Source organism: Macrobrachium nipponense, chromosome 44 (genome assembly GCF_015104395.2).
Source record: "Macrobrachium nipponense isolate FS-2020 chromosome 44, ASM1510439v2, whole genome shotgun sequence".
In the NCBI taxonomy this organism is placed as follows: Eukaryota; Metazoa; Arthropoda; class Malacostraca; order Decapoda; family Palaemonidae; genus Macrobrachium; species Macrobrachium nipponense.
In genome coordinates this window covers 52,129,121-52,151,131 of record NC_087221.1, presented here as the reverse complement: position 1 = coordinate 52,151,131, position 22,011 = coordinate 52,129,121, and the positions used below count along the sequence as shown (strand labels likewise).

The following is a 22,011-nucleotide window of genomic DNA, read 5'->3' as shown; positions in this document are numbered from 1 at the left end:
AACATACAAACCTGTAACTGTGCTCTTAGAAAAGCATGAGAGGTGTAAGTAAGGGTGTGTTATTTGTACCTCCAGCCACAGGTTAGCATTTGCAGTAATCTAAGATTTTCATGAAACAGAAAAAGTGTAGAGAGGAGGAACAACTGACCCGATGATATTTAATATTAAGGATTTGAAAAGACTTCAATAAACTATGTTCCAGTTTGGCCATCATTCTAATATATAACTGTGCAGTGAAACATATATTAAATAATGAAGTAACCAATCACATAATCATGGGTGAAATTCAGTGGCTAAATACAAGGCAGGAAGATTAAGATACTTTAGTGGAGGATTTTGACAATTTTACCATTATGAGAACATCTTCAATTCGTATGACCTGAGAATGTTTAGATATAAAATAGACCTTTAACTCTTGTTGAACATACACCTTCAGGTATATTCATCAGTGTGAGATGTGTCAATGTTTATTAGTGCAATATTCAGAAAGTAATCATTCTGGGTTAAAAGTATCAGCCCTTATCTGAACTCAAAACTAATGAGCAAATTATATTTATAGTTGAGTTAAAATCAGTACAGATGCATCTAGTTAACCTTGGGTTTTTGCAAGTTTCACTTGTTTAAAGTTATAGAAATATTCCTATTAGCTTGTGATTTTCAGAAAATCTAATGTATGTATAGTTTAAAACCAATTCTTGATGACAGAAATAATGACTCCTTTTACAGTCTATGGAGATTAGCAAAAAGGAAATGTATTTCAATACATAATACACTATAATATTTTATTGAAATGTCATACAAGCATTTAAAAGTTTGACCCATTCTATATATATAGTTGAATAGTAATATGATTATTTCCACCACCTTCCTAGCAACCTACTTATAAACCACTTCACTGAGTATTTTGGTTGTGAACAAAAAAATTATACTTCATTTGTCCACAGAAAAGTTCCTTCCTGCATCATAAAGTCACTATTTGGGAATTATGTTTAACATACTTACGTCAGGGAAAGGGTTGACAATGGAGGATAATAATGGATCTTAAATTCGGGATAATAATATGTAAGCATTTGGCAACTCCATGTCAGTCTCTGGGAGCTAAAAAACATTTTACTGGGGCACTTGTATAAAGTATTTGTTTGTAACTGAAGGACACTTACAAATTTAATACTTACTGAGTACGTATTGATAATAAAATGTTTAGCAAGATGCAAGTGCTTAGTTAAAATTCAGATGCATGATTCTAAATAAAAATAAATTATAGACTGCTCACAAATGACACAAAAGCCATCTATTTCATGCAATGTTATCAAGTAAACACCTCATCAAAAATCTTACTGGCTTTATATTAACGAGTACTTGTTAATAGAAAGGTATCAGATACTTGATGAGATATGGGGAAATATATAACTACCAGTCTTCTAAATACATAAAAATCTTACTCCTTTTTCACCATTCATTCATTCTGAAGTAAAATTTATAGAATACAAAAAGCATGACCTACCAACTATAGCATCCCTTATGAATATGAAAAGCCCAATTGAATTTTTCTTCATGGAAAACAAGAAAGAAGACAGCCCTTATTGATGTTCACCCTCTATCATGCTAATGCAACACTAAGTATCAAAGTATCTATAGTTTGAAAAAGAAACATCTACATGCTGCTCTCTCGCATACAAAAACCAAGAGGTGCCAGTAGGACAAAAAGGAGGATCGAGCGAGCAGTCTCGACTCTTAGGACCGCGGAGGGCTGGCTGAAATGAGACAACAACGACGACACTGTTATCAACCCTACACTTCTTCACCTAAGAGGATCTATAAGGTGGAGGAAAGCATCAGGTTCAGGTAATCTGCTGAGAGATTATGTGTGATCAGCAATTTAAAATAGCTTTTACAATGATTCAGTTCAATGACAAATCAATTGTTATACATATACTGTAATGAATTAAGGAGCTCCTGATGGATTAACCCTTAATATATAATAATTATTAACACAACAATAACCATTGGATCCTTTAAGACTAATTTAGAGTAGAGCAGTGGGAAGAAGGCCACATACACTCTCAGTCATTTCCCTAAAACTGAGCTCCTCCAAAGGGTGACATCCACTGCCTACACGCACACCTGAGTAGTCACTCATACTGACCCCATGAGGCGGAGCAGCCCTCATCAAAGGAAGTGTTAGAGTTTAACCTACAAACATACAGAAAATACAGTGTTAGACAAGCTAATCTATTAAGTCGGAGTACTGTACAGTTAAGGTCTTTGTTTATGGGAATAACTTGGTCGCGATATTGGTTAGAGAAAAACAGATTAGTAGTGTTTCAACTGACATTTTTGAACTACAGGCTTTGCAGAAAATTCAACACTTTATTTTTTATATTAGAATACAGGCAAGAGAACAGTAGTAACAACCAACATTTCTGACGATGATAAAGCAGCACATCCATCAATTTTCAGATTATGAAAAGTGTTTATTAAAAAAAATTAAATATGTAGAGTTCTTCTGGTACTGTTTACGAAAAACAATACAAAATTCATCATTGATGCATCCCTTATGCTACAGGTATAGTAAGGAACAGATACAAATGAGATGCAAAAGCTCACCAGTTCAGAATAATAAGAAAATTTATTTTCATCATTATATTTATGTACATAATGTTCTATAGTCTATATCATGTTCTATACAGTCTGCAGGTAAATGTGGTGTAAGAATAGTTTAATGAATGGAATACACTGAGATACTGAGCAAAAATAATTTTTGTTGTTGATGTATAACATTAAAAGTAACCTGGAAGTTTATGTTATCAGCATTTCAATTCTGACAGGGAAAAGTAGCTAAAATAACAGTAATAATATTAATAATAATGATTAAAAGCGAAGCAGAGGCACAAGAAACTAAAATTTTACATTACCCCCCTAGATAGTTGTACGTAAATGTTGAAGAAAGGATGAATTTGAACAGAAGAACCAAAAGCTGTGAAGCTTTGAAGATATTTATAAAGTAAAACAAATACTCAAGAAATATGAAATTTGTAAAGTTGGATGGTATTATTGTTGGATTATTTTCAGTGTAAAAGTGAAGAATGGGTGTTGATCACACAGTTATAACTATGGAAACTGTTAAAATTACTGCTTTCAAGATTATGCACAACAAGATACAGTGAAAAGTGTAACAACCAAAAAATACAGTTTGTGGTAAAAATATGTGATGAAATGAAAACAGCATCCAGACATTTAGTCTAAAGGAAAGCTGCTCCAGTGGAATAGATAAAGTGTTGAAAAACAGCCTTAATGCACACTCAAAAATTTGTTTGCAGGCCACAAATTGTCACAATTAAGTACTCTGGCATGCCGCTCTTTAAAGCTTGTGAGCATCTGTAAGAAAAGGCACTAAGTCTGCTGTGAATCTGTAAATCTCCTATACTATATTCTCCATCTCAAAATTTTCCTACCTAGCAAATTAATGGATCAATGGGGCTATGGATGTTTTAAACTTTTCCATGGGTGAGGTGAGGTATGTTTTTTCCATCACTGTATAATCTACCTCAAGGATGGTTTGCGCTGAACAACAATCACCTTACAGGAATGTGTTCAGAAGATGCAAAAATGTATATAGCAATGTGCAATCATACTTGAAATGGTTAAAATTAATTTATCAATTGTGATCAAGCAGATAAACTAGTGTAGCTGTATATTTATATTTTATTAGAATGACAATGGAACGAACAAAGGGCATAGAGAAAGAGTGACAAAGGACAACAGAAAAATTATCATATCTGTTCCAATTTCTTTCAATAATAATCCTTAAAATGATTATACCTTAGCCTAGCCATCATTTCCCTAGTGTCACACACCTACAGCACCAGTCATTGATTGTTGGATTATTTTCAGTGTAAAAGTGAAGAATGACTGCAGTCATCAAAAGCTAATCTACTATGTACCTTAACTTTAAGTGAACCTAATAAGCCAACATTCATGTTTTCCTACATAAGCTCCCTTGAAGCTTTAATATTAAAATTTCTTCATATTTCAGATGTATACTGCCTTTGAAACTATAAGAGCTGGCAAGTTTTTTCCAACCTTGAACAGCTGCCTTTGAAACTATAAAGGCTGGCAAGTTTTTTCCAGCCTTGAACAGAATATAGTAAAAGTATTCCCTGAATAAAGGGAAATGGCTTTTCTTTTTTGGATACGGAAAGGGTGAACATGTATAGGAACTCCTTTGTTAAGAAAACTATGATCACGATTAATTTCTGAGCTTGTAAAATAGCCAAACATTAAAGCAACTTGCTAAGTACAGTATTACCTGGAATGACTAATGTAGACTCCAAACAATTTTATCTACCTATTGTAAGTCTATGTTAATGGTTTATCTCCTAATAAACAAAGTGCTGCTTTAATCATCATCAAATAAATTCATTGTTCTGTTAAAAGTAAACGGTAGTATTCATGAGAAAAATGCATTTTCCCCAGCAATCTGCAAAAGTAAACCCTCTAAACAGTTATTACATATGATATACAGTATATGTGTTCCATTTCTCAAGAATTAACTGTGATTCAAAATAAACTTGTGAGTAAATTAGCAAAGTCCCTTAGCTTAAAGAGCTATTACCAGGGGAAGGGGACTCAATTTTCAGAGACGGCATATGGTAGTCTGTGTCAAGAAGTAAATATTATTTTTTATCATCAGTAGTCAGGAACTTTTAATTTTATTTCATATCATCTATGCATATGTTAACCATGTACTTTTCAGTTAATTGCAGGTGTTGCTTTATTAATGAACTGTTGATTATTCTGTATATATAAAAACACCTGATTAAATGGTATGCTGCATACACTCAATTATGATGTATTATTGGCTATCTTAACAGATCTTAGATATCTCACTGACTCCTGAAATAAAATAGAGGGTGTTTACTTAATGTAGATTACCAATTTTGACAAACAACTAGTCACCATTAAAAGAAAAATACCTGGGCATGTTAGTATAATATTTTTATTACATCCTTTTATTCAAAACAAAGGACCAACTGTAACTCTTACTGACAAGACAACACTAAAGACTGAACAGCATTGCCTACTGTAATTGAAAAATTTAATACTTGAAGCCATAAATTTTTCTGTACTTCCATTTACAGTTTTAAAGGCATGCTAAAAGGAAATCCTTGTTGAAAATTTCTAGCAATATTTTCAAGGATTAACATGGTGTGATTTGGTCACATCTGGTATGGTACAGTAATATTCAAAGCAGTGACACTATGGTATATAAAATTACAGTACTTTACTTCTAAAACTTAGGTCATAGTACATGAGAGCTTTTAAGCACAGAAAACAAAAAAAAACTCAAAACGTGCTAGCCCATTAAAACACTTGGTCCTTTATTAATATTTTTTGGGAGCAAAATTCGTGTCAATAGTTAATGAATCCAGTCTGACTAGAATAGGACAGACCTTCTTCTTCAACAAAGTTAAAGCATGTAGATCTGTAGATTGCCTGATCTGTAAATAGAGGCAGCAACTCGCTTGAACACAAAATTCAAATAATGCTCATCAGTAAATGAATACCTTACACAATATTACAGCACTTCTAGCTGTATTGTGATGAGGTATAAAGTAATAAAAATTCATAAACATGCCTATGCTTTTTTTGCAATAAACAGGTGATTTCATCATTTTGAACTAATAAAAGACAGACCAGAATAGTAAGATGGTGGAATTATGTCACTTCAAACACAGTTCCACTATGTATTAGATTTTGAATTCAAAATGTTATTTAATGAGAAATATTCTAAGGTAAAAAGTTCTCACTAAGAGCAAAATGTGAACTCAATGGGTACCAAGAGTGAATATCAATAGTATAAATCTATAATTTACACTTAGCCTTTATTTCGGTCACAATCCATACCTGTTTTCCATTTATTAGTCTCAACAGTATTATTTTTCCTTCATTTACAAGTACAAACAGCAAATCTTTACTTAAAAATTAAAAATATAAATCTGAAAACTCACATCTAGTCTGTCAGGAGATTTAGACTGTAGTAACAAAAACATGAGTCGAGAAAATCTTTCATTAAAATGCCAGACTTCCTTAATGACTGTACCTTTTTTTAACTTTCAGCTGCCATAATGGCAGAGTTTAAAATGATCACAATAGAAACTTGTAAAAGAAATTTTCAAGTAATAAAATGGAAACAGTGCATCAAAGAATTGTGTTTATGTTTTTTTTTCCATCCTGCATCAAACAAATTTTTGTGTGATTACACTGTTAAAAAGATATGTAAGTTTTACAAAGACTACATTGTTAGAGTTTTGGGTTAGCTTTTATTTAACTCAATGAGCACCATACAGATTTGAACATTTAAATATGGATGAAGTGACAAAATCCATAAATTGTTTCTGTGGGTACAACTTAACAAAATTATTAAAAACAAACTAGTAAATTCTCTACAGTTTCTTTTTCCATGGTGCCAAACTTCTTTAAGCTTCTACTTGTATAATTTTCCACTCACTTAAGAACAAATCTTTTGGGTGACTCCATTGTCTCATTTAAGTTATTTATTATTAATAACAATAATTTACATGGCTCATTGCATACAAAAAAGGAGAGAGCTTTGTTAAATTGGAATTGTTTGAAAACTCCATTTTATTAAAGAGTTACGGTAGTAATAAAAAAAACACTTCTTCCTTTTTCAAACTCAACATATCTGATTAGTACTCAGTAATATACAAGGATCCAAGACAGGTGGGAGGAGAATCCTTTTGGCTTATGTAGTACTTGTTTTGACCAAGTAATTATTTGTGTTTCAATAATTTTTTTATTGCTACCTGACATAATAACAAACGTTTCCTTGACTCATAATTTACAAAGCTGATAAAAATTCAACTGAACACTTACCAGAGGGTTTTGTCAAATTGGAAATCCCTCGTTTCACCTCCTCGAGATCCTTTGATGATGGTTGGAAGGAATCTGAGACAAACTCGCTCTCTCCTCCATGACTAGGACTATCAGGGTGTTCTACATCATCATCTTTTCCCTTTGTACCTGTAAAAATGCACAAACATCATTAAAGATGAATAAACATCTTATTGTCTCAACATCACAGCATCAATGGTAAGTTTTCATAGAAGATTTTATTGCATCCAATTTAATAATGATATCAAGAATTAATGGACATTATTGCACTGAATTGAGTTATAATCTTTCTAACTTCTGAACATTACCAAGGCTGCAAGTTTCAGACAGCCAACGTCTTTTGCCAATAAGGAGACGCAAAAGATAATGCTTCAACTTTTGTAAAAGAACCTTTATAAAAGTCAGATGCTATATTTTTCTTGATACAGTTTGAAAAACTTTTAAATGGGAAATGCAAGATTTAGCACTGTAACCAAAGTGACGGTCCAACTCCACTAATTAATGAAACACTGAAAATTTAACTTCACTCATAAACAAATTAATACGAGATGTTAGAGAGGAGTCATTCCAAAAGCACTAATTCTCATTTCTTTTCTAAGGACCAATAATAGTGGCTAAGTTCATCTTCAGGCAGTGTCACATATTAATGATGTGCCTCAAATACAAGAAGTGTTAGGTGTTCATGGTCTCAAAAGATGAATAATTTTCTGCAGTAAACTTGCTGTAAACTGACTTTTTCATTTCAATAGTGGCTGACATCTGTATAGTTGAGAAAAGGCAGTGTCACATGGATTATTTACTTCTACAAAATCATGATGGCAAGCTTCCTGCAAGGGTGCATACACAATCACAAAGGTAAAGTTTTTTGCTATCTATACAGGAATTTCCTTCAGGGAGCAGTCAAATAACGAATTAAAAAGTAACATAATTACTGTATATTCAAAAAGTCAAATGTTATGTTCACTGAATAACTGCCAACTTTCCATAGATTTATTTATTTATTAAAAAAAAAAAAAAAAAAAAAAAAAACACTTAAAAACATTTTGGGTTTGCACAGTACTAAATCTGAGGAGCATTTCGGCCAAAAAAAAATAGAGAGAGAGGAGTGGATAAACTAATTTCCTGTCTACCATAAAAGAAACCTGATATAAAACATTTATAAGAAGATTGTTTTACAACTAAATCAATACAAGAATAATAAATTCCAAGAATTATGTTGTACAGCAGCACTTCACAAGTTATCATACTTTTATTGTGATGATTGAAATTAGTATATTGCCATGAATCGAGCATGACAACATACTGAAGGACTTCTTACTGAACGATGATGAACACTAGTGAACTCTGGTTCCAGATTGTAAATAAAGGGTAGACATTATCCCTGAGTGACAAAGCTTTCATGCTCAAAGAGGAATACATGGTAAACTAAGGAAGATGAGTAGTTTTCATGACTTCATCTATTTAGGTTTGTTTCATGCTATAGTAATACTGTACCCTATGTGCATAAAGGTTTATTTGCAAGCACCCTCATCCACACCTGTGTTACTTTCTACGGTTTATTTTTCAACCTTTTCCACCCATTTTTCCTACCAAGCTGTCCAACTTCGCCACTGATTAAAAAGCAAATCCTTCAAACTATTCCTAAGAGTCAAAAAACTGACTCAGTGGTCAGCCTAAAATACTTCATTGTGCAAATTACTTTCTAATGCAAATAATACCCATACAGTATAACTCAAATTTGAGTGCTTTGTCATGAAGTCCAGCTGAATAAAATGGTGATACTTTTGACTGCCCTCTCTCCATTATAAATAGTCAATGTACTTATAACTATGTGACCCAAAAGTGGCCTTGGATAGTATCTGGACCAGCAACCATATAACTGCAAACCTTCAACTATACCATGAAGCAATAACAATTACAGTACCTAATTCCTTAAAATCTATAGATAATAGCTGCCATATTTACAGCTGTAGTCAGTAAACAACAGGTCACTTTATGTTTATTACACTACATAAATTTCTCATATTACAGCTTGCAGTTCCCTGGGCCTTGAAGTTTCTGCTGTTTCCTAGTTACTGTATAATTATAAGAGACTACTTCTGACACAATCCAGGCATTATTACCTATGATACAGATCTGAGTTTATTATGGAGAGTAATGTTCCTGTCCTGCTTAAAATCAAGATTAACTTGAAGATACCTTCAACAAAATTTGGTAGAAAGAATTTACCTTTAAATAATTCACACATGTGGTCATCTTCTTCAAAATGCACTCTATTTACCATATCAGAATTCCTCTAAATGAACTTAATGAAGCTTATTAAATTACATCTATAATACTCAAACCCAGTTAAGTTACTTTTACTATCCCCTTGAAAGACAAAAAAGTTATTCCAACAAATTGTATCCATAATAAAATTACCTTTATCAGAATCCACTGAAATGAAGTTATAATTTTCACAGCTTACACAAATGAAGTTATTAAAATCTACTCAAATAAAGTTACCTTTATCGCCATCAGCAGCTGATTTGCTAGAGGCGTCAACGCCTTCCCTCTCCAAGGATGAGAGCTCGGTACTCTGCCTGATGAGACCAACTCGGTAGAAGTAATTCCTCCAGAATGCCTCTTCATTGATGCTAGAAAAACAAAAAAATTCACAAATATCTCACATCTAGTTGTTATAATATAGCATATCTAGTTGTTAAAACAGCACAAGTTGATTTATTTAGAACATGTACTGCGTTTCTTGCATCACTACGAAGTGAAAGTGTAAAAAGTGTTTATAAAATTTCTGATAGCGTAGCCACTGTTCATCCTCAAAGGAGTTACACTCTCATGGTCCCCCCCCTCCCCCCATTAGTCGTTGTAGGACAGGAGAGAGCCCTCCTGTCCTGAGTCCTTTATATTATATTACTGTGTCAACAAGCACTATTCTGGCCAAGACCAACTATAAGAGAATTCTTTGTAATTGGTTTGTCTGTCTTATGGAGCCCTGGGGCCACCTTGAGAGTGTAGCTCCTTTGAGGACTCGCAGCAGCTTCCTAACATTGGATTTTCCACATCAAAACCTGTTTTATAATATAGTGCATACACTCATAAGACTATTCTTAGTTTTTCATATGGGTTACATATTGATATGTAATCACAGAGAAATTACCACCACACTTAAGCAAGATATTGCTTAACATCCGTTATACCTCATAAATTTATTTGTATGCTGGAACTGAATTCAGTTATTAAAAATAAAAGTTAGAATGCAGGGACTTTATTTCCCAATCCACTACTAGTTTCATAACTACAGTGCCAAAATAATAACTATATAGTTCAAAACATCTGTCCTGAAATTATTATGAAAATTTAAAAAAAATTTATTTACTGTAATTTATTTAGAAAATTATATATTTCTGGTAGTTAAAGATTATAAATACATACTACAATATATTCAATGAATAATACTGACTTGCTTTCTCTGCATACAGGGATTGGGTCATGTGGATTATTCATCAAGTTTCTATGCTAAAATAATATGTTGCTTTCAAATTTTTTATTCCATTTACTATTTAAGATGATGAAAGATGGCTATCGTTTGTTCTGGTCATATTAATTGTAACTGGAGTTTTGGCCACTACATTAGCCTCTCCATATCCCTTAATGACAAAATGAACATGGATCTGGCACATTGTAACATTTTACACTAGCTTCACTTAATTGTGGTATTACATCTTAATTGATGGCTCCAGAATAATTTCATGACTACATTGAAGGACTTCCACACAACTTATAGTTACTGAATATTACAAATTGTTTACATTGTCTTTAATGTTTCTATTACTGTGCATATAGTTAGCTTACGTCTTTGGTACAAGTTCAAATCGCATCTTCTCCAAGTTAGGATCGGCTGCGAGGGTGGCCTGGGCTACTGGTAGGAAAGCTTCCAAGTCGAATTCAAAGCTCACTCCAGTTGGCGGACTGCGAACGAAGTTGCGACGGTCCTGCAAGGGAAATTAGACAATAATACCAGGGTGTTTAATAGTACAGTCAGTGGTAGAATATAAATTACAAAGAAAATGTAATAAAACTATACTAAGTTTGTGTTTAACAGCAGAGTACTTTCTGTTCTTAAAGGACCTTAGCTCTCTTTAAAAAATGTTTCTTAAAGAAATAACGATGTTATCAGTAATAGAATCATTCATGTAAATAATTCATCATCACATGCAATGAAAATGAAGAGTATTTGGACAGCAAACTACATCAAGATGTGACACTGATATACTGTACACTGTAGCTACTAGTAAGCCATGGGTTGGAAAAACATGATGAATCTAACATTAGTGACTGCTACTAATTTGATACAATAGTTAAATGAATGGTTATAGTGAAATAAAAAAATCAATAGCTAACTGAACGTAGTTCTTTAATTCAATGTATAAATCTACGTTCAAGAAAAGGAAAAAAATCTGTCATCTTTGTAAAAAGTTCAAGAATAACGTACTAGCCATTAATAAAAATATCGTTTTAAGGAGAAGCACAAGTCACAAATGCAATCACCAACCAAACTGCGTCACAATACTTACTTCACCCAAAAATAATTTAACTGACATTCGACCACGTTCATCAATAAATTCCAAAACAACAAAATATGACTGAAGATAAAGACTTTGATGTTGGAAATAACAAGGAGCCTTTGGAACATTAGTAGATCACACAAAGACTTTAATTGCAATAGCTCATCAGCCAGGACTGAAAGAACCACAAAGTTACGTTAATTGGCTGACTTAAAACCTGCCTGCCACTCTCTCTCTCTCTCTCTCTCTCTCTCTCTCTCTCTCTCTCTCTCTCTCTCTCTCTCTCTCTCCTTTGACTCGGTAGTATCACACTAGCCTCACCGACGATAGGACCACAGTTCAAGGCTCGTACTTTCTATTTCTTAAGCTGTGAATTGTACTCATTGATCGATTAGCTTCAGTGGGTCACAGCAAGACGTGAGGTGAGAGAGAGAGAGAGAGAGAGAGAGAGAGAGAGAGAGAGAGAGAGAGAGAGAGAGAGAGAGAGAGAGAGGGAACGTGACCAGTGCTGTTTCAAAAAAAGTATCTCGATTAAAAACAAGGAGGTCATGATGCAGTAATGCTCACTCAATATGGACGACGGAACTATTCAGACATTCATAGGATATTCTAAATACGACTAATTAATGTACGTCTCTCTCTCTCTCTCTCTCTCTCTCTCTCTCTCTCTCTCTCTCTCTCTCTCTCTCTCTCTCTCTCTCTCTCTCTCCACGACAAGGTCATTCAAAATATTTTACCACACAATGATAATGTAATTTCTCGGCAACGCCATAGACAAGGTTCTCCATGACTTGGTTCCGATGACAACATGAAAAATTCTGATGTTCAATCTATATTCAAATACCTCTCTGTCCAGAGCTCAGCCGCTTTCATCAACACTTTCACAATTTAATCTTCATTGACTCCCTTTACCCTATCAGCAACGCTATACTGTGGTAAATGCTTTTCGCAATGGGCATTTTCGACATTATTATTACTAAATAAACCCATTATTCATTTATATGGGGATTTACATACAAAGTTCTTTGTTGTATAAAGTTAAACATCTTGTGGATAAAGAGATAAAAGTTAGCTGAATTGCAGAGAGATTTGCATAAAATGTGCTTTCGTAAAATCCAAATCTTCTACTACCTTTGGTGTGTTATGTAATACTATTCATTTTCATAATGTAAATATGAAGCCAAAATGGATATCTGTAGTTTTGCATGAAACGAAAGGAAATCCTTTTACCGGGTTGAAGGACATCGAAAGGACTTTTAAATGGTCCACATGAAAAGACAGACGACAGAAAGCCACAGACACTACAAGAGCACACAGGTTTGCAAAGGTTTTCTCTAGAAACTCATTTTATTGGAGTCCAGGTATTCATCAGACACAAAACTAGGATTTTTTAATGATAAAGATTTAAATAAATGCATCATCTGATATAAAAAAGGGGATACTGAAGAACGTTAATTTAAATTCTTTATTTACGGAACAGAAGCTACCACCGTTTTAAGATCACCTGTTGCTAGTTCTGAATAATATATACACTGCTAATTATATATATATATATATATATATATATATATATATTATATATATATATATATATATATATATATATATATTGAGCCATGGTAATACTCTTCTTTATCAAGAAGAAATATATTTGTAGAAATATTTATGAAGCTTTGATAAACACGATTATTACTGTGGATCCTTCTATCCTTCTATTGATAACTGAGAAGCACGATACGGTGTTTTATATTTCATATATTATATATATATATATATATATATATATATATATATATATATATATATATATATATATATATATATATATATATTATACATTAAGGATGGATGGGAGAGAGAGAGAGACTTTTCATTTCCCATTGGCCTATCCACTCTCTCCCTCAGAAACCTGACATTGCCGACATTGCCATTGCAAGGACGCAGCAACATACGCGTGAACACGAGCAAAGGATGACAGACAAGAACCGAGAGAACAAAGAGTCTTGCTTCTAGAAAACACTCCACAATGGCGCACACGCATTCAGAAAGCAATATCTAGAGCTACATATGATTCGGAGGAACAAAAACCATTGTCATCGTATACGCTCTATCTTCTTAATTAACCAGGCTACGAAAACAATCAACAGGAAAATTGTGAAAGTTTTCATAGGATGGGCGTATATTCATCGTCTAGATAACGTACCAGGATTTCTAAACTACAATCATAACTTCGGTTCGAGTATGATATAAAAATGTATGAGAACTACATGATGTATTTCATGGAAGATGCAGAACTCGCTAGTGAGAGGGTCAAGTCGCATTACAGGACAAAAATGACTTCAGGGCGATTGGAATAAATATTGAAATTTGAATTTGACTGACGTAAATTTTGTCATTTATGCTTTTGACTTTCAAAGCAACTGAAGAGAGTAGAGATATGATAACTAACGGCTCTCTCTCTCTCTCTCTCTCTCTCTCTCTCTCTCTCTCTCTCTCTCTCTCTCTCACATTATACGGAAACTTGAAAATACCTGATAGGCAAAACATGCTTCACGAGAAACACAAAACATTTAGCAAGCTTACCCATTAAAGCCAAGAGAGAGAGAAGAGAGAGAGAAGCCGAGAGAGGAAAGAGAGAGATGAGAGAGAGAGAGAGAGAGAGAGAGAGAGAGAGAGAGAGGATACAAAGCATTAATTGAACTACGATGAAATATGTACATTACTATTATCCAACCGTTTTTTTTAACTTGAAAAAAAATGGTCATTCAACTGAACGCAGGATGGCCTGAAGGGTCTTTTTAATATTGTGACTGTAATGAAACATAAAATATAATAATAAATTTGGCCTCTATTCACAATTTAGTACGCAATCCAATTTCTACGACTCCCAATATTACTAATCAAATATACAATCCAAGCTGCCATACCATAAATTCATGACTACAGCGACACCACCTCTTACACCAAAGATACATTCCGAATGGCTTGGCAAATGTGTTTTTGGTGTGCGGCAATGGACAAAGTAAATATGGAATAATGAAAGGACAACACTTCGTTGTTAAAAGTGGAATTCTCGGCGCCCCAGTTCCTTTCACTGTCTCTTTCTCTCCTGTACCTATAGATAGATAGATGGTTTATGACCCATTTATGCAATGACCACCACCGAAAAATCGGAAAATTATCCAAAGGAAATCGATCAGGCTCAAAATGTTTCAGCGCTCATGAATTGTTAATAAGGCAAGTGGTAATTCTCGAATTATTATATGAGGGAAGCAAACCTTCCATCAGTTCTAATTCATTACACTGCTTTTAATCACGGTTGGCGACAATTTATTTCCCTTGCTTTCTAATTATTTGGCAGTTATGTATGAGAAGACTGCTAATCATGGGAGCCAAGTTTCCTCGTTTGAAAATTAATATGTATTAGCATATATATTGCATCGGGCATTTCTATTAATTTTGTACTCACATGAAAGCAATGGTATTAATCAAGGAAATAGGATATCACAATGTTATCTAAACATACAAATAATCAAACATTTGCAGACAACTCATTCTACTCGGTAAAACAACGTAAATGAGTTGTCTACAAATGTTTTATTATTTGTATGTTTAGGTCAACATTGCGGTATCCTGTTTGCTTGACTAATACCATTGCTTCCATGTGAGTAATGCTTCCATGTGAGTACACACATATACATACATATCTATGTATATATCCGTGTGTGTGTAAGTGTACAAACATTTTCTAGTTAAGGGGGTCCTTGTGTGTGGCGTTTTCCCAAGCAGTTTTCCCAAGCAGCAGCCATCCAACTGCAGACTGGACTAAAAAGTGCTATGTACTATATGCATGTGACGGCGAATATGCATTTATTCATACCCAGTTTCCATGATACCTTAGTTTCTGCTGACACAAATCTGCTGCTTTTCACCCTCTGTCCTTTCCCTTTTCTGGCACAATTACTGTCACTTCGAAATTTCTCCGAAAGCAACAGGAATTTATATTTGTAACGTAATCCACTGAATCCGAGATGCCCCAAGCCTCTGAGGTGACAAAACGTTGAAAAGTGACAAGCAAGAAAAAATTAAAGAAAATGTTGCAACCTAGGGCTCCACGGGGAACCTTACTACTCAAACTTCACGCAGATCTGAGAATATTGCAGTAATACTGACAAAAGCCTTCACCACAGTGATGGTCAACTGCTGTGCAATATTCATGAAATCATACATTTCCAAAGAGACTCGGGATTATCAATTACTGCAAATAAATCAATATCTAACATAAAATCGACAAGGTTTCGACAGTTAATGAAGTCTGGGGATAAGAAAGGTATGATCAGAAAAGCAGAAGAAAAGTCAATAGTATACGGCGAGAAAAAAGTAATAATAAGAGAATCATCAAAACCAGACCGTATGCTTGAAATGTAACCCTTTCATCTTTTCCGTTCCGGGAAACGTCATTAACATCCCACTGCCAAAGGCATGCCGATTTCTCCTCCTCTCCTCGAAGAATTGATTTATTTCCACAGTTTTAATAAGGAGGGAAAAATGAGTAAAAATGATCTGTCTTCCCTTTCAAGTTTGATTGCCAATTACATATTCTGTTGAAGTACTAAGCATCTATTCATGAAGCACAAAAGCTGCCCATAATCGCTACAATTTTTCATGATTACACTGCGCGCGAGCGAGTCTGCGCTCACCCGTAAAGTACAATACACTGAAAGAAGTCCAAGAGACAAGCAACATACTCCATAAAAAGCTGCAATCTAGTCCTTGTCTCGCCCCCAAAATCATATCTTCGATCGCCCCAAAGGCGCCAGGACCTATTTCCCTAACCCAAGGCTGCTTGCTGGGCGTGGGTGGAATTAATACTTGGCAGCAAAGCTCCGCAGGCTGGCGGTGGTAGTGGTGGTGGGGCTTTGTGTTACGCAATGCTGACCATCTATATTCTATTCACAAAATGCGCTGCTGACTCCAAGGACGTGTTACCCCAGGCCAATGCGTCTGGGAACCCCAGACGAATGTGAAGGGACATCGAAAATAGAGGGTGCGGAAGAACAGTGGGAAGGGGTGGGGGGAATGTAGACCGATGAAAGAGGGAGGGTAATAAGGGGGGAAATACACAGGGAACATGAGATTACAGATTGACGAAGGCGAAATTGGAGGAAGATGGGAAGGAGGGAAGAAAGAAAAGAAAATGTTGTTAAGAGGGGGAAAGCTAGAAATTGAGAATTATAAAAGACAGAAGAGGGGGAAATGCAGAAAGAAGGTGAGTGCGGAGAACTGGACTAAAAAGCGAAAAAGGAAAATGGAAAGGAAGGCTGAGAATGAGGAAGAGAAAATACAGAACAAGAAAAAAGAGGAAGAGGGGAAGGAATACAAGAGAGACTGGTCGCATAAACTTTCCACGAATTCGTCAAGAGGGTTTACACATACACGCGTACTAAGCACATTCGTTGCCAAAGACATGTATATATAAACAAACTTTCACTGCGTGTTGAAGTGACAGCTTACGGGAAGACATTTAACCATGCTCATGTACACACACTGATTCCCGTCGTTCAGTGGTCAATGAACTCCTCACCAGCGAGTACACCAAGTTCGCATCCCAGTAAGAGGGGGGGGGGGGGGGGATATTTAACTGTGATGGGTAGCAGTTAAAGGGATTGGCAACACCCTCTCGAACTAGCCTCTCTAAGGAGGGAAAACCTCAATATATGTATATAAACACACACACACACACACACATATATATATATATATATATATATATGTGTGTGTGTGTGTGTGTGAAATGCCATCCCTAATATATCAACACCAACGACACTTAAGTCTTAAAAAAATGGGAACAGAGGATAATAATAAAAAATAAGAAGACTAAAAGGACAAACATGTTTAAGAAAAAATGTATACATATTCACTTTCCTCTTTTCTTTGCGAGACACGTACCACAGGGCCAACATTTCTTTTGGGTTGGTGTGTATGGTACCTACAACTCCCAGAGGATATCGATCTCGCCCATAGGAGATACTGCTACCGACTCCCCGCTACATCTTGCACGGGGTGCCCTAGATCATTCCTTCCTTCCTTCCGCTTAAAGGTCTATCTTTGACCCTTTATATTCTCCTAGGGAAACTTCGGCAGCCACGGCTGGGCTGGCCCTTCCCTCTGTTATATAACTTAAAGCCTTTCAACGCAATTGAAAGGAAATGAGCTTTCTACAAGTTTCCTACTTTTTTTTTTCTTTATTTTACGAGGCCATGTTAAACTTTGTTTCTCCGAACGGCTGAAAAAACTTCTTTTCTTGTGTTACCTGAAGGTGCGTCCACACGGTCGAACAATGTCCGACGGACAAACACTGTTACCATATCATAGGCGAAGCAGGATGACGTCATAAGCGTTGAAACGGTGGAAGTAGATCTGGCAACAAACAGTGGTACCAGATGAACTTGTATAACACTCCTTTTTTTACTCTGCTCACAAGGCAAAGACTGGCAAACAATTGTTAATTGGTAATAATGTTTGTCCGTCGGACACTGTTCGACCGTGTGGACGCACCTTTAGGGTTACAGAAACTCTTCCCGGTTTTCATAGGATTACATAAGAAAACACTTCATATAAAACCAGATTCGGGACCAAGTTTGAAATGATACTCATTTCTGATCAAAATCACACGAGATCTTTTATCATTCAAAGGATTACAAAGACTAAGTACATCAAAAGCGACCTGTAATTATCAACGGAGTCGGAAGATACTGAATCAGAATATTTAATCATTCAGACCATAGTTTTTATAATAAATAAAAGCTGTAAAAAAAGTCTGTAATAAGAACTTATAAGATCAAAGGGACCTCCAATGATTCAAAGGGTCTCAAAACCTTCAATAATTCATTAAGCTTCTTAAGGCCTTTAAACATTCAACGACATCAAGAGACGACAGAGAATATTCGATAAATCAATGGTGTCATAAAACTATTTATAACTCAAAGGATGCTCCAACGTTTAATATTAGACTAAAAAGCATCACAAGACATCCACTAATTCAACGTGAATTTCGTTCATTGAGAGGCGTCGCAAACCTTCACTAATGCGAGAGCTTCACCAGACTTTCAAATCACTCGGGGGATTCAGGAGACCTTTGATAAATCACAGCCGTCACTAGATCTTCACGAATTGAAAGACGTCGAAAGCATTGCTTTTTAAAGAAATAACTCCAGAAGTTCTTAATCCGTCGAGGATTACAAATCATTCAGCGAAATGGCTTACATTTCTCTCTCTCTCTCTCTCTCTCTCTCTCTCTCTCTCTCTCTCTCTCTCTCTCTCTCCATTATTCCTTCTTGCATCAGCCTGGCTTCTCATGTAATGGAAGTGCTTGAAAAAGATCTCATGACGTTCCGAGGCATGTCTTATTATTACCTTATTATTACCTTCGCCTTCTCTTAATCACCGGGGAAACATTGACTCTGGAATCTTGTGCGACACAGCCGCGTTTCTACAGGATTTCAATAATACGGGGTTGTTTGGAATTTCTACGTTATTCGTATAAAATTTCTAAAGAATTCCGAAATACTGAAAGAACTGCTACGGAATTTCAGGTAATTAAAGAGCTACTTGATATAGCTGTATCCGATACAATGTCACAATTTCTAATTTCTAAAGAATTCAAAATTAAGTATCGAGTTCCTATGGAATTTCTGGTAATTAAAACATTGCTGATGGTTGAATCCAATACCTTAATACTGTCATAATGCTCGTTTCGTTGCATTTCGTTCATTTCAAATTGAGTTGCATCGACAGTTTAAAAGGAACATTATAAAGTTCGCAAAAAAAATCCAAACGGCTGTTCTGGAACATACTGTCAAAAAAGAAAATCAGCACACCATTAATGGAATCGTTGTTCATACTGTTCTAGCATGGTATATGTAGATAATCACACTTAGAGGGTTACTTCTAAAATCCCAAGATTTTATTTCGCATGTTAAATGGGAAATTTCTTTCATTCAATTGTGTTCAGCGAACACAAACCACGAAAATTTATGCATCGACGAACTTGAAAAAGTAAACGTTTGAGACTGGTTTGACCCGACGGGTGGCCAATTAGATCTAAGGAATTTTGACAGTCTTGGTCTCTCGCCTATGAGCAGGTTTCGTTTACAAGAGCAACGGGGTCATTGCCAAAGGAAGAACGATGAATATTTGACGTCGCAAGCTCTTTCTCCCAGAACATTCTCCATTCAAATCCCAGCTCTGGTCGAAAGTCACTCGCACAAACGGCTAATCTAATCCTACTCAGGGACATAAATCTTTCTTAATTACAAGGTTCCATTTGAACTGAAAAGACTTGGAGGGTGACCATGTAGTCTTGACAAAGAGCCATATACATCACGACCTAATATTTGTGTTCAAATGCGTTCCTGAAATATGCCTTTCACTAAGTGCTTAATAGCAATTCTATATTTTCAGAGAGAGAGAGAGAGAGAGAGAGTTGCCAGGATGAGACTCTACAGACAGAAGCAGACAGTTCAATTCTACATATAAACAGCCTAGTTCTTATCGTAAAGGAAAGAATCAAAGCCATATCTTTAATGATTTATCTCCAGTTCATTTTTCCTCTTTGAAGAAACAGAATCCTGAGCTGGGTTCTGAAAGAAAGCGAGGCTCCTTTTTGCCTCCACTCGAAATAGTTTCAATCATTATCGCTTCATACCAATCTCTCTTTTCTTTTTTATATTTTTCTCTTTTCTTTCTTAAAATTTTAAGTTTAATTTTCTAAACGAATATCCTTCCAAACTAAAAAAAAAATTAAAAGATAATTAGTTGTGGACATTACAAAAAATATTGGAATAATTCCAGTGGGGGAAAATATTCTACTTGCCAAAAATTGCTAATATCTCAATCCCATTAGGAATGTATGAAAAATGAGGAAATAGGAGCAACTGAAATATTAAAAGCTCTAAATATATAACTAACACCCATTATGCTGGGTCGGAGCTCCTCTAAAATAAATTGTTTGTTTCCCAGCTACAAACCAGGAGATTTTTTAAAGCTAAAAACATGTTGCTTGTTCTCACGAAAGTTCAATTTGACTCGTGCATTTATTGGGCCAACATTATGCGCATTCCCAAACACAAATTACGTTCTTTTTAATCGAGTTATTATTATTTTTTTTTTAGCAATTAACCGTTTTTGTAAATACACCTAACTCCGGATTATAATGAAAGTCTTACACGCATGAAACTATAATGGCGAGGCAGAGCTCCGTTGTCAGATGAAAGTTCTGTCATTTAAGTTTTGGAAACTGCAGAAAACGCCATTCTGAGGCAACAGCAGGCGTACAAAATATTTCCAAATAGGGTTCACAGCGCGACCCACTTACGATTTTACAAGAATTAAAATAGATAAAATCAAATTGACACTATCATATAATAAATATCATAAAATGAAAGTGCAGATAAAGTTAGGCAAAAAAAAAAAAAAAGAGAGAGGGAAAAAGGAACACGGAAGCATAAGACTCCTATATTTGTCTGCCATTTCTATCTGGCCGGCTAAATGTCTAACAGACCATGTAAAAGCAACATAGCCGAGACCTTCCGTGATAGCGCTCATAAAACCGTCGCCTGAAAAGTCTCGGGAAACATAAAAGCAGTTTCCTTGTACGAAAAGATACAACATCCTATGTACAGCGGCGGTTCCTTGGTTCCATTAACGGTGAAAATATCCTTTACGGATTAGGAACTCCGATGCACCAGGTCAAGGAATGTCTGGACCTTTTCCTCTCCTGCCAAGTTCTGAAAGTCTCTGTTTCTTTTGACTTCTGTTCTGATCCTTCATGAGGCAGTGATGACGTCAGAAAACTTGCCACTGAGGCAGGGTCATACCTGAGGCAAGTCCATCGTTTATTGAGGGATAAGTACTGTTCGTTTGATTCCCCCTGATGATGCCTCCGTGCCTAGGTCAGACTAGGGAATTAGCCTGCCAGGCCCATAGGCATCGGAATATAATAATGAGACACATTATAACAATGCTATAAACAGTGGAATCGTAGAGTCATATGTTGCAACCAAGATGAACCACCTTTCAACGCCATTATATACGATTAATGAAACTTTCAAATGTCACAAAACTAGTAATGCCCACATGGGTGGGTATCACTGCCATTTTCTCCCTTTACATCCGAATTATAGTTAACAAATTGTGTGTGTTTAGGGGAATATAGGAGATAACTGGCACTATTCTTCCTCAATACAGCTGAGCTTGAGTATGACATAGCAACCATGAATGATCTAATGGTTTGGTATATCCCGCACATAAAACATCATTGTGCTAAATCGTGTAAAATCTGCTTAGCACAAAAAGGTGTCATTTCTATTCACTAACAATTCAAACAAAACTCGTGAAAACCATAGCACGGTCATACAGCTTTATTTACACCACAGAACTGCAAATGACGTCGATTCTACCAACCATAACTACAAATAAAATTTTTACGCGTCTTCGATGAACTGATTTGTTACTAGAAACTGGTGTCAAA

At 35.3% G+C, this 22,011-nt stretch overlaps 1 protein-coding gene across 1 annotated transcript in view; it reads right to left on the bottom strand.

Annotated features, from left to right (window-relative positions):
* The window catches only part of LOC135204371 (synapse-associated protein 1-like), a gene marked incomplete in the record, with an annotated part of 313,294 nt that overhangs the window by 6,573 nt on the left and 284,710 nt on the right, over positions 1-22,011 (bottom strand). The window contains 3 exon segments of the mRNA XM_064234595.1: positions 6,898-7,044; positions 9,421-9,551; positions 10,768-10,907. Of these exon segments, the coding sequence (XP_064090665.1) occupies positions 6,898-7,044; positions 9,421-9,551; positions 10,768-10,907 (418 nt within the window).